The 12,264-nt window shown below is 54.3% G+C and overlaps 6 protein-coding genes across 6 annotated transcripts; 3 read left to right on the top strand and 3 right to left on the bottom strand.

Moving 5' to 3' along the window:
- Positions 1 to 48: 48 nt before the first annotated feature.
- Positions 49 to 519, top strand: BO80DRAFT_422510 (uncharacterized protein). The gene has a single exon (XM_025718839.1). It carries the CDS (start codon positions 114 to 116, stop codon positions 318 to 320), a length of 207 nt encoding a protein of 68 aa, XP_025578463.1. The 5' UTR covers positions 49 to 113; the 3' UTR covers positions 321 to 519.
- Positions 520 to 811: 292 nt separating this feature from the next.
- On the bottom strand, positions 812 to 2,870 carry BO80DRAFT_442136 (phosphoenolpyruvate synthase; the record flags this gene model as incomplete). Its single annotated transcript, XM_025721243.1, has 2 exons — positions 812 to 979; positions 1,023 to 2,870. 2 exons carry the CDS (start codon positions 2,868 to 2,870, stop codon positions 812 to 814), a joined length of 2,016 nt encoding a protein of 671 aa, XP_025578462.1.
- Positions 2,871 to 5,534: 2,664 nt separating this feature from the next.
- Positions 5,535 to 6,014, bottom strand: BO80DRAFT_422508 (uncharacterized protein). The gene has a single exon (XM_025718838.1). It carries the CDS (start codon positions 5,899 to 5,901, stop codon positions 5,614 to 5,616), a length of 288 nt encoding a protein of 95 aa, XP_025578461.1. The 5' UTR covers positions 5,902 to 6,014; the 3' UTR covers positions 5,535 to 5,613.
- Positions 6,015 to 6,608: 594 nt separating this feature from the next.
- Positions 6,609 to 7,388, top strand: BO80DRAFT_422506 (ATP synthase subunit C family protein). The gene has a single exon (XM_025718837.1). It carries the CDS (start codon positions 6,654 to 6,656, stop codon positions 7,125 to 7,127), a length of 474 nt encoding a protein of 157 aa, XP_025578460.1. The 5' UTR covers positions 6,609 to 6,653; the 3' UTR covers positions 7,128 to 7,388.
- A 1,211-nt stretch (positions 7,389 to 8,599) lies between these two features.
- Positions 8,600 to 9,243, top strand: BO80DRAFT_256744 (uncharacterized protein). The gene has a single exon (XM_025714691.1). The coding sequence runs from the start codon at positions 8,811 to 8,813 to the stop codon at positions 9,138 to 9,140; it is 330 nt and encodes a 109-aa protein (XP_025578459.1). The 5' UTR covers positions 8,600 to 8,810; the 3' UTR covers positions 9,141 to 9,243.
- A 385-nt stretch (positions 9,244 to 9,628) lies between these two features.
- BO80DRAFT_422505 (uncharacterized protein) lies at positions 9,629 to 12,060 on the bottom strand. Its single transcript, XM_025718836.1, has 2 exons — positions 11,900 to 12,060; positions 9,629 to 11,847 (listed from the first exon to the last, which is right to left on the bottom strand). Exons 1-2 carry the CDS (start codon positions 12,008 to 12,010, stop codon positions 9,700 to 9,702), a joined length of 2,259 nt encoding a protein of 752 aa, XP_025578458.1. The 5' UTR covers positions 12,011 to 12,060; the 3' UTR covers positions 9,629 to 9,699.
- Between the last annotated feature and the right edge of the window lie 204 nt (positions 12,061 to 12,264).

Raw genomic sequence — 12,264 nt, 5'->3', positions numbered from 1 at the left:
CCAATACCAACAACGACCTATACTCTACCTCCCCATCAACAACCCATTCCCCCCCCCCCCCCCCCACATCCGCATCCACATCAAAGCTAAGAAACGAAAAAAGAAAACAGAGTATGTCGCAAATCGCCATCATCGGCCTCGGCACCGTCGGGGCCTCCACAGCCCTATCCCTCATCCACCAACGCACCCCGGCCACCCTCCTCCTCGTAGACACCAAATCCACCCTCCGCGATGCACAGGCGCGCGATCTCGCTGACGCCGCTCTCATATCAATGACGAAGTCAATAAGAGCAATGGGTATGGGTATGTGGTTGGGGTGAGGGGGGAAGGGGAGGTTGTTCTGTGGTCGAGTGTATATGGGTCTGATGGTCGGGAAGATGGGGGGGTGGGTGTTGGGGTCCGGAAGCGGATTGAAGTGGAGAATGAGATCAAAGGGCGGAGTCGGGCGATTGTGCTGGGGAAAGGAAGGGCGGAGTGGGGGATCGGAGGGTCGTGAGGACGGTGAGTTGTTGGAGGGAGGAGTATGGGTGTTGTTTTGGGTGGCCGGTGGTGGTGGGGAGGGAGGGCGTCGTGGAGGAGGGGGGTAAGTGGAGTTGGGAGTGGGAGAGAGGGCAGGGTGGGAGCAGGGGGTGAAGGGATTGAAAGACGTGATTGGGAGGGTGAGGGAGAATGGGCTGTAGTAGATTGTTAGTCGAGTTGAGTGAGATGGATATGGTGGAATTAGGTATTGGTCAGGTTCATTCAGAGCAGAGGAAATTATTCATCCTGACTGTTTGGGAATATTTGGTAATACAGATACTGAATGATAGCATTAGTCCACTTGCATCACCGTCCTCTTCACCTTGACAAAACTGTCCGGAATCACCGAGATTGAATTAATCCCCACCTCCACCAAGAATCGTGCAAATTCTGGATGATCACTCGGTGCCTGTCCGCAGATGCCCACCTTGCACCCCGCCTTTTTGGCCTCGTGGATGACCTGCGCAATCAGGGTCTTGACTGCCTCATCCTGCTCTTCAAACAGATCTTGTCAACTCATCCGAGTCCCGGTCCACTCCCAACGTCAGCTGTGTCAAGTCATTCGACCCGATGGAGAACCCGTCGAAATACGCCGCGAACTCTTTGGCTAGGATGACATTCGACGGAATCTCGCACATCATGTACACCTGCAGGCCGTTCTTTCCCCGCTGCAATCCATTGTCCGCCATCACCTGCAGCACTCTCTTCGCCTCGTCCACCGTCCGACAGAACGGGATCATCACCACTGCATTGGTGAACCCCAGCTCCTCACACAATCGTCGGATGGCCCGACACTCCAGCGCAAAGCCCTCACGATACTTTGGCGAGTAATATCGCGACGCCCCGCGGAACCCGATCATCGGGTTCTCCTCCTTGGGCTCAAACTCCGCCCCGCCAATGAGACTGGCATACTCGTTCGTCTTGAAGTCGCTCATCCGGAGGATCGCCGGCTTAGGATAGACGGCCGCGCAGAGCGCTGCGAACCCGTGCGCCGCCAACTTGTCCACAAAGTAATCCGGCTTGTGCTCGTAGCCCGCTGTCAGTCGGGCAATCTCAGCCTTGGTTTTGGCATCCAGCCGGTCAAAATGCACCAGTGCCATCGGATGAACCTGGATGGCGTTGGTCACCACAAACTCCATCCGGGGCCAGTCCGGATCGGTCGTGGCCGTGACGAGAATGGAGCCGTCGACGAATTTGTCCATCTCGTGCGCGGACTCGATCAGGCAGAGGCGGCCAGACACAGCGGCATCGCCCACGGCCAGCCCGGTGGCCAACTTGCGGCCTTTCTTGCCGATCTGGTACGTTTTGAAAGCAGCGGTCGCGTCGCGACGCGAGTGCACGGTTTCCGGGCGGGCCTGGACGATGAACAACTCATTGGTGAGAACGTCCTTGGCCCATTCCATGTCCATGGGACAGCCGTAGTGTTTTTCGATCGTGCAAGCCCAGCGAGCCAGTTGCATTATCTCGGCGTCGGTGAGGACTAGGGCAGCACGCTCGGCCTTGGAGGTGGGCACGTTCCGGGTTGGTGTCTGACCATTGCCATAGATCATCTTGACGGACTTGTCGCCGCGTTTCTTGTCGATAATCGGGATAACACTCGAGACAGGAATGAGAGGCTTGAAGACCTGGTACTCATCCGGATCGACGGTGCCCTGGACGATGTTCTCACCCAGTCCCCAGGCTGCGTTGATGAGGACAATCTTGTCGAAGCCGGTCTCGGTGTCGATGGAGAACATCACCCCGGAGCCTCCAGTATCAGACCGGACCATGCGTTGCACGCCAACGGACAAGGCAATTTGAAGATGATCGAATCCTTTCGCTTGTCGATAACTGATGGCTCGGTCGGTGAAAAGCGACGCGTAGCACCGCCGACATGCATCCAGGAGGGCATCTTCGCCCACAATATTGAGGTAGGACTCTTGCTGCCCGGCGAAACGGGCGTCCGGGAGATCCTCTGCGGTCGCGCTGGATCGAACCGCGACGCTGAGGTTCTCGACACCTGCCGTGGCCGACAGCCGACGGTATGCGGAGCGGATGGCAGCCTCGACGTAGGGTGTCCAGTTGCCCCGGAGGAACAACTTGCGTATCGCTTGGCCGGTCTCAGCCAGATGAGCCTTTCCCGACTCCCAGTCCGCTATCAACCGGGCCATTTCCTCCCGGATGCCGTTGGTTTCGATGTAATGCCAGTAAGCCGTAGAGGTAGTTGCAAATCCCGAGGGTACTGCGACTCCTTTGGCCGAGAGGTTTCTAATCATCTCGCCCAGGGAGGAGATTTTGCCGCCAACGAGGGGGCCATCTTTTGCGTCCGATGTGCTCAAAGGCACGGACGAGGTGATGCTCAGAGATGCCATCCATTCTGCGTTCTGGGATAGTATAGAGAGGAGACATCAGGCTGTGCAGGTATCAAGAGAGATGGCGTTGTAGTATCCATGACAGCAAAGAGGCGCCCCTTCTATACATGACACATGCCTTCGACCGACCTCTGGGCCAAAGTAGATCCGCGCGGTCGGCCGAAGAAGAATCGACCTGGCCAGACTGAGGATCATACCATCTCAACATCGAACCTTGTCAGTGGAAACGAACAGCCTTTGAACCAAAATTCACACCCCTGGATTTCCGAAATGCAATTAAAGCTGTGGTTGCTTCTGCGATATAGAGTCGTATTTACTGTCCGCATCATGCCACCTCTGATCAGCTTGGACGTCAGGGGCTGGATATACGGGGTGGCCGAGTTTGACCCAAGGTCCAGCGCTCACGGGATTAAGGCGGGGAATCATGAGAAGGTCTGGACGGGGGCAATCTCCGCATATTTCAGTTAGATGGAATTTGTGGCATGACAGATGCCAGAGGCCCAGTATGTCATTGAGACGTTGATGTAGGTGATGGGGAAGGCGAGGCATCGGACGCGACGGCAACGCGAACAAAGGGTCAGGTGACCACTTTATCCCAAGGATGTTGGATGTGACAGATCATTTGTTGCAGCAACTATTGGCAATTCCATTGAAAATCACCCATCCCCGCTCTGCTCTAAAATGGGCACGTCAGTAGACAGAAGGCATTTAGGACACATTTACACAGTGGCCTAGGCTGGTCAACCTATTAAATTCACCTGGGAATGAAGTATCACAAATTGGTTGTCTCTGGAAACAGAAAGCTTTTTGATAACCCCCACAGCAAGAGTTGTGAGCTCAATCAGATTGTCTCATCCGCCATGCTATAGCACCTGAGCCACCTGACATATTGATTGAACGATCCTTTCCTGAGTTTCGGGCACAATGGAAGGCATTTCACAGTTCGTGATGTGTTTCTGTGGAAGTGTGCTTCAGTTTCTTCAGATTACTGACGGCAGTACGGAGTATATGGGTGAACGATTCCACCATCAGACGATACTTCGTGTTTCTTCCCGATATCCGTTCCAAACCAAATCTCTAGAAATAAGCAAGGGGACTTCCTTCACTTATCGTAATTAATCAAGAAGGGGTTCTATCATCAGGCCCTTCTAAAAATGGAAATGTAACTGTAGATCATCTCGGTCACATGACAGCGCGCTGCCTTCCGAATGTGGCAGGGATGAAGCTATTCGCAAGCTTACCCATCGATCTCGATCTAGGCCGGGTGTGCGGATTATTCTTAGAAGCAGTATTAGCTTAGAATCGATCCAATCTTGCGGATACCTAGCAAGGATAAGCGTGACATGATCTAATCTAACCCATAACGCTCATTACTCTAAGCCTACGAGGAAATATATTTCTCGCAAGCTAACACCTAGCCCAACGACACCTTAAAATATATACTTCCACCACCCCCAACAACAAACACAAAGCCATTCAAACACCAAACTCTACTCCGTAATCCCCCCCGGGTATATCTTCCCAGCCATCTCCTTGGCCCTCCCACATACCACTCCCCCCTCCATACCAACCAATATATTATCACCACATACCAATCCACCTTGGCAGATAGCAAAACATGGCATTCCTGCAGCACCACCCTCAGCTCCGATTGGCCCGGCCCGCCAGCTTATCTCCCGAATCATCTATACCTGCTCCGTACGGGACCCGACACCATGACGGTATGGATAGCCGCCAGACCTTCTATTGTTTAGGCATTCCAACCCGAGGTCCGGCGCGCGACAGCCGCTGACCCGATTAGTGCCTTGGTGCCTGGGGCAGATACCGGTATGTACAATACGGTAAGGTTACGAGTGGTACAGGTCCGATACAGGCTGTACGCTCATGACTGCATCCACTACCTCCGGGTCGTCGGGATCGCAGTCATTATCCTGGGTTGGGATGCTGTTGCTATCAATTGGGCATATTGGTGGTGCTCTACGTGTTTTGCTCAAGAAGTAGCGGTATTCTACACCACATTGCACATCCCGGTCGAGAAGAGTTCGCGAAGCTCACAATCCCAGTCGTATCCCTGCACCAGCTGCATGCTTAAATTAGGTGGGTTGGATTGGTTTGCAGCGACAGCGGCAGCGGTTCAAAGGAGAGCTGACCGGGTTACGTAATGCTGCAGGGCGGCTGAGATCATATCTCGATCACCGGGATGAATCGAGTTTAGTGCCAGAAGGAAAACCGAAGGGAAATAAACAATTCGGGGGGATGGAAAAGAGGGTAGGGAAAAAAGGGCGCAAATTACCCTCTCCCAGATCCAGGTATAAGTAGCAGACGGATGTCTTCATGGGAAGGAAGGCAGAAAGGGGGATGGGTGAGAAAAAAAAAAAATACCAGCCAGGGAGAGCAGTCAAGACAAGACAGGACAATTGACCTGTCGTGGGAAGGCACACGAACACAGGGATTAGCGCTGACGATGGTAAGAAATATTTTCGTCCGGTTTTTGGAAGCCCACGGGATGATGTCGTCGTCCTGGGTTGGGTCGGTGGCCACCCACACCCCCCTGAGCTGAGCCTGTCCCCCCCCCTTCTTCCCCCGAGAGACTCAATTTCTCTGATCTATCCAAAAGATATATAACCCGTGCACCACCCTCAGACATGGACAGGGCTTGGGGGCAAAAACGGAAGGGTGCAGCCTGGGTTGGTGACCGGGTTGAGGTGGACAGCGGTGACCGGACTAGCTCGAGGGAGCTACGCTACGGAGCACGGATCGTCGCGTTGCGACGGGGACGACGCCTCTCCGTCCCAGCCGGGATGTCCCAAAACGGCAGATACCCAAAGCGATGAGTCGGTGAGGCATTTCCCGAGGGGAGCGCCAGCAGCGAGCAGCGAGCAGCTCTCCTTCCAACCGACGAGGAACAAACCTGCTTGCGTCTCAGGTGGGAATTTTTTTGGCTCAGCAACTCCGGCGCTGGTGGAGCCGCATGCCCGATTCGGCCCGGTTTGATTGCGACCGAGAAGCTGGCCTCAAATTTAGCTGGCATTTGACCGCCGTGATTGGTTGCCCGACCACCGCCAAGTGGGGGGTGTACCACTCTATCGGACCCAGTTGGATGCAGGGACCCACCCGCACGTCTGGTTTTTTTGCGCTCTCCCGGCTTGGTTTGCACGGCCCCGGTGGAAAATTTTGCATACCGTAGCCGTCTCTCTGCCAGTTTCCGCTGAGAAAGGGAAGGAGGGAGGAGGGACAATTTATATGTAAGGAAGAATGAAGGGGCGTAGACCGGAATGTTTTGGGGGGGGAACAGGGTAAAAAATACACGGACTCGGGACTCCATCCTGGAAGGAAGTGAAGTGGATGCAGCAGGACCAGTTGAAGCCTCGGACTCGTGGGAGCCAGAACAGACCCTGAAACCATTGGCTGTACCAGGTGCAGCTCCCCTGGGGGGTGATCCCGAATGAACCCGAGGAGGACTCAAGGACAGGGAAATGGTGGTCTGTATGGGTGTAAGATAGGGATGGGGGACAATACCCAGGAACAATACGGTACGGACATGATACGGCAGGTAGTAGGGCTTCTGGTCCCAACAAAGCGCACTAACACCCGACGGGGGGGCTGGGTGGGAAAAGGGCAAAAAACCGCGAAAATTTAGCGGGAGAGTATTTATGTCCCGGGGGACCGTCCGTTGTCACTTTCCTCCAGCTTTTTCCTCCAGAAAAGTTCTTCCTTCCTTTTCCTCCCACTGCAAACCTCCCTTTCTCGTTGAGAAATCAATCCCCCAAAACAACCATCACAATGGCCTCCTCCCGTGTCTTCGCCTCTCGTCTGGCCTCCACCATGGCCGCGACCACCAAGGTCGCCCGCCCTGCCGCTCGCCTCCAGCTGGCTCCCAAGCGTACCTTCACCACCCAGCGCAAGGCCGTCCCCATGACCCCCTTCCAGACCGTCAAGCGCCAGTCTCCCTCCGGCCTCCTCCAGGCCAACGCCCGCCAGGTCTTCGCTGCCCAGCAGGCTCGCCGCCAGTACTCCTCTGAGATCGCCGACGCCATGGTCCAGGTCTCCCAGAACCTTGGTATGGGTTCCGCCGCCATCGGTCTCGGTGGTGCCGGTATCGGTATCGGTCTCGTCTTCGGTGCCCTCCTCCTGTCCGTCTCCCGCAACCCTGCTCTCCGCGGTCAGCTCTTCTCCTACGCCATTCTGGGCTTTGCCTTCGTTGAGGCCATTGGTCTGTTCGACCTGATGGTTGCCATGATGTGCAAGTACGTTTAAATTACGACCCGAGGGATGATTGCAGCTACGATATGAGTTTTCTCTCTCTCTCTCCGTCGATCTCGCTTCGATGAATCACATATTCGATGAATTGGCCCGATTTTGGAGGATTCAGGATACTTTATGTCTGGCTGTGATAGGAGGTAATCAATTGTGGTGGTCTTTTTATATATCATGTACTACTTTTCCCGTCATCATCTACAACCCATCAAATACACTGTACATATAGAGATTTAAAATGGCCACTAAACTCCACGGAGACTTGACTCGCCACCGTAGAATTCACTGCCAGAATCACTACAACCAACATGACACGAAGAATCTGACCCCAAAACCTGGGGTAGATGGATAGCCAGTGCTCGGTCCAGCTTCGATCTAAGCCAATGATCATACGATCACCTCACACGTCCAGGAAGCTATCCGGCAAGCTCAAGGTCTGAAGGGTGTGTAGCCAGACCGAAGGGAGCTTGATGCCAGCTGTCGAAAACGAAACGGTTGTCCCGGCGTCTCCGGGGGAGCTCCCTCCGTTCCACCATCCCTACCCAGCATCCTCCAAGGGGAAACCCCTACACAATCCTTACAAAAAGAAAGACAACTAACCAATTGATTCCTACAGACAATTATAATACAAAACATGTCTTAACCCCTACAGTAATCCTCCTACGGACCTGACCTTAATCCCCCTGCTTGAACCGCCATGGCAATTGCAATTCCAACAGTGGATCTAGCCAGCCAGCACCACGCCGATCAAATGTAAACGTCACCCACCACCACCGCCTCATCGGACCAGAATCTGATCCATCAATAGTAGTAATAAATTCAGACAGGCTTCGCGCCAAACTTTGCTTCGATTGTTCTGAAGGACGGAAGGAAATTTTTTTTTTCCTCTGGTTGCTACTGGTGCTGCTGGGATGCAGGTGCAGGGATCGGGATCGAGACCTGGACTCGACTGGCCAAGGTACCTACATAGCCGTACATGAAGAGCTGCCGTGAAACCCGGCGGAAGTTGGAACTAACGCCGCGCCAAGAGGTGCGTTGGATTCTTTGACCATCAGGCATCTTAAGAGGAGGGGATTGTACTATTAATTGGAGATGAAAGGAGATATTATATCTATAGGAATTGATTGTAGTAGAATGGTTACTTAGGTGAAGGAGGGAAATAGATGATGAATCATGGACTGGTTGTGATGGATGTGATCCATCGATCCGAGGAGGTCTGGGCGAGGGAGGGAGGGAGGGAGGGCTGGTATGGACACGGTATGGTATTACGCGGGTTACGCGCGTGGGCATGTGACCGGTATCGCTGCGACATGTGACCTCGGGTGAGTTGCCTGTCGGGGTTACGGTGTCGTCGAAGAGACAGGCAGGAAGGAAGGATATTGATTTCGTCGTGGGTTTATCTTCTACCGACAGTGTTTGTTATTGAGATAGATGCCTTCTGATATATACTTGCTTTAAGATCACATATAAATAGACAAGCCAACACCATGCGGCAATCCCATCCCATACCGTCTACCCGACATATATCCCTTCCCGACTCCCGATTCCACCCGATTGAATTCATCCGACATGCAGGCTGCTGTATACCATCGTAGACCAGACATACACCTCCCATCCCCGAGCATCCACACTGCATATCACCCTACTCTACCAAGCTAAACCCTTACCCCAAAGAAAAAGACCATGTCCCCCTCCCCAATCTACACCCCCCACGAAACCCCCTTCATCAAAAAGCGGCGCAACCGCCTCTCCACAACCCGCACCAAGCAGCTCGTCCGCGCCGCAGAACGCGCCTACAATGATCCCCCGCCGCCGCCGGGGCTGGGCGAATGCTGTGGGAGTTCGTGTGATCCGTGCGTGACGGATCTATGGAAGGAGGAGTTGACGGTTTGGCGCGAGCGGTGGGGGGAGGGGGCGGTGGAGGGGAATTCGAGTTCAAGTTCGAGTTCCTCGACGACGGAGGGGAAAGAAGGGTGTTGGAAGGAGAAGATGCCGGGGAGTTGGGAGTGGTGAGATGTTACCTATCTATCTAGGGTTTTATGTGGTAGTGGCTGGGGGAGGGTATGTGCTAAGGTGAGATTGGGGTCTTCAGATGAAACTACGGCTGCGGATGTGGATGCTGATTTGATGTAGGTCCCGTGAGCATTGCATTACTGTTAAAGTACTGGGGTGCAAGCTAAGAGCCGTGCTCTGAGGACGTCGTCAAGACGGTGAAGTCGATACTGGTGGAGCGCTGTCTATGCTCGGCTGATGCCGGTAGACTCACCAGCTGAATGATCTCCTGAATTGCGTCAGGAACAGCTTTATCCCTCTGATATAGCCTGCTAGCTCGTTTAAGAGTCTTGATCACGTCGGGATAGGACGAAGAGCAGACCACCCCATTCAAACACGAAAGCCTGGCAAGCTGCATTGAGCGACAGATTCTAATGGGCTCAGCGATACGATACGGCTAGCTCAAGACTGATGCATCTACGCCATTAGCAGAGATAGCACCTTGAAATGACTCGAAAGATGTGTTCATTCTCTTATTATTACAATACAACCTCCACATGTCATCCTGCTATCTGTTCCATTAAGCCACATTGACCTCACTCCCAACCGGCACTCTCGCCTCATACTCCAACACCAAACGAACCTCCTTCCCAGCCTCCAATTTCATCACCCACTTAATCTCTCCATTCACTCCCAGCTTCGCAGTCCCCTTTCCTTGCTTCTCCAGCGGCAACGCCACCTCATCGCCCGAAACATTCAGCCCCTTAGGCTCCCTAATCTGCACCCGGAACCGCTCATCCTCACTAACAGGCACCTGATCCATGACCGTGATATCCACCGCATTGCTCCTGGTGTTCTTCACCAGACACGTGCGTCGGAACACCGCCGCATCCTCTTTATTGAAGAAGCCACCCGTCACCGGTCTGACCGTGGGTTTTCCATACGTCACCTGGATAGATGGATCCACGCCCAGGGAGAGCGTGAACGAGTCGTTCGGCGCGCAGCTCGGCACTTGGGCTGTACCCAGGAATGTTCCGTCGATGGTCATGCCGACTTTGCCGCGCAGGATGCTGACAGACGAGGTATTCTTGATTTCGGCACGCAGAAACGCTGCAGCACGGTGCTTGGGCACGATAACGTAGGCGAGGGACACAGATCTGAGGTCCAGTTCTGCCAGGACATGGCGACGGGGTACGCTGGAGGGTGCGAGGGTGCGACGACCGGGTAGTTCATATGTGGTGGTGAGGCCGTAGTCTTGTTTGACAGAGTCTTGCACTTCGAGGCTGGGGATGGCGAGTTCCTCTGTATTGGTACTCTCGTCTTCTGGCTCCGACTGCGGTGCTTCTAGACTGGTCGAAGCGAGCAAGATCGGTTCTGCAGCTGGGGCAGCACTAAAGAGGGATGCTGGAGTCGGACGGCTAGCAAAGAGTGATACCGGTGCTGCCATCGCTGGCGGTCCAGTGCTCTCGGGTGCAGAAGATTGAGACAAGCCGCCAAATAGAGCTCCCGTTGTCGGCCCAGATGGATTGGCGGGCTGTCCAAACGCACTGGATGTGGCCGGTTGTCCGAACGCAGGTGGAGCTGTTTGAGTCGGTGCTTGACCGAACAGTGGCTTCGAGCGGGCCTGCTGCTCCAAACCCTTCAAATGGTCTTTCCAGACCTGTTGGTTCGACTTGGGTGCAACAGACCTTTCCTCTGACGCGCTGCGCAGGATCTTATCCCACGATGGCTGATCTTTGCTACCCTTGTCCGTGGAGTCAACGATCAGATTCCACGCCTGCAACGAGGGAATCCGTTCTCCAAGCCCCGAGAACAACGCCTGCGAAGTCGACAGCGTGACCTTAGCATCACGCCAGGTCTCCGAGCTAACATTATGAAACTGAGCCCGATAGACCATCTTCGCTGACGACGACGGCGTATTGATATTGAGATCATAGCGGGGCGACCACGACGACCCAGACACCACATAACTCAACCGCAGCCTCACCTCCCTGTCCTCCGTAATCGGGGGCTTTTCACAAAGCGAGCTCCGACTCGAAGCAGGGGGCACAACCCCATCCTGTCCATCCAGATGCACAACGACCTGACCAACCGTAGAGGTCCTAAACTTCCTCTTCTCCGCCCTCTCCCTCTCCCTCCTCTCCTTCTTCTCCCTCCACTCCCTCATCTTCCTCTGCCTCTCCTTATTCACCTCCTTCAACTTCCGATCCCTCTCTTTCCGCGCCTTCTCCTCCAACTTCGCGCACTTCTTCATCCACAACTCCCCCTTCTCCACCGCCTGTTTCATATCCATCCCCGCCTGGGCATGAACACACGCTTGATCCCGTCGCCGAGATTCATATCGACTCAAATACTCATCCAACTTGTTCACATCCAGTGTATGCCACACGACGCGCAGATTCGTGCTCTGTCGATCCAGGAAATTAATCACCGACGCGGCCGTCTCCTGCGTACATTGTGCCCGGGCATATCCTTCTTCCGCTTGGGCTACCTTTTCCCGTGCGATCTGGAGAGCATGCGACACGACGATCTCCTCTTCGTCGGGGGAGTCATCGAATTCATCATCGTCATCATCATCATCATCATCGGAATCAGAGAGAGCATCACGCCGCTTCACAAACTCGGTCTGAATATCCGTGACAGTTGCGGGCCCGGATCCTTCGATGCGGATGGACTCAATGTCGACGCTGCGGTCGAGGCCGTGGATGGTGATTTCATTCGGGCCGGGCTGATTCTCATTAGCTGCCTACCTGTCAAAATAGAGAAAAAGATAACCATACCTGCACAGAAACAGGAATATCACGCGTGACCGTCACCCGAGACGGATGAAAGGTAACCGCCGTGGTCGACAGCTCCGCGAGAGTGATTTCAGTCTGTGAGATATCCGCCATTTTGATAGATATAATTCCTTATCAAGATGGTTTACAGGGAAAAGAGATGATGAGCAGGCATCCTAGCCAGGGAATGGACTCCAATAAATATCCGATCGTGGCCAAGCAGTCAGTGACGTACTGTGCAACCATCCAGGCAGCTGCCTGTGTCCGTGGCATCTGATTGGTGCGTTCTGAAACATGAGGTGGTGATCGGGCGCCATCCGGCCGGAGGGAGGCTGTGTCCGGGGAGGAGGGCGCTCATTGGCTGTGAG

Source organism: Aspergillus ibericus (genome assembly GCF_003184845.1).
Source record: "Aspergillus ibericus CBS 121593 unplaced genomic scaffold BO80scaffold_7, whole genome shotgun sequence".
Lineage (NCBI taxonomy): Eukaryota > Fungi > Ascomycota > Eurotiomycetes > Eurotiales > Aspergillaceae > Aspergillus > Aspergillus ibericus.
The sequence above is the reverse complement of the archived record's forward strand: the minus strand, read 5'-3'. Positions and strand labels throughout refer to the sequence as shown.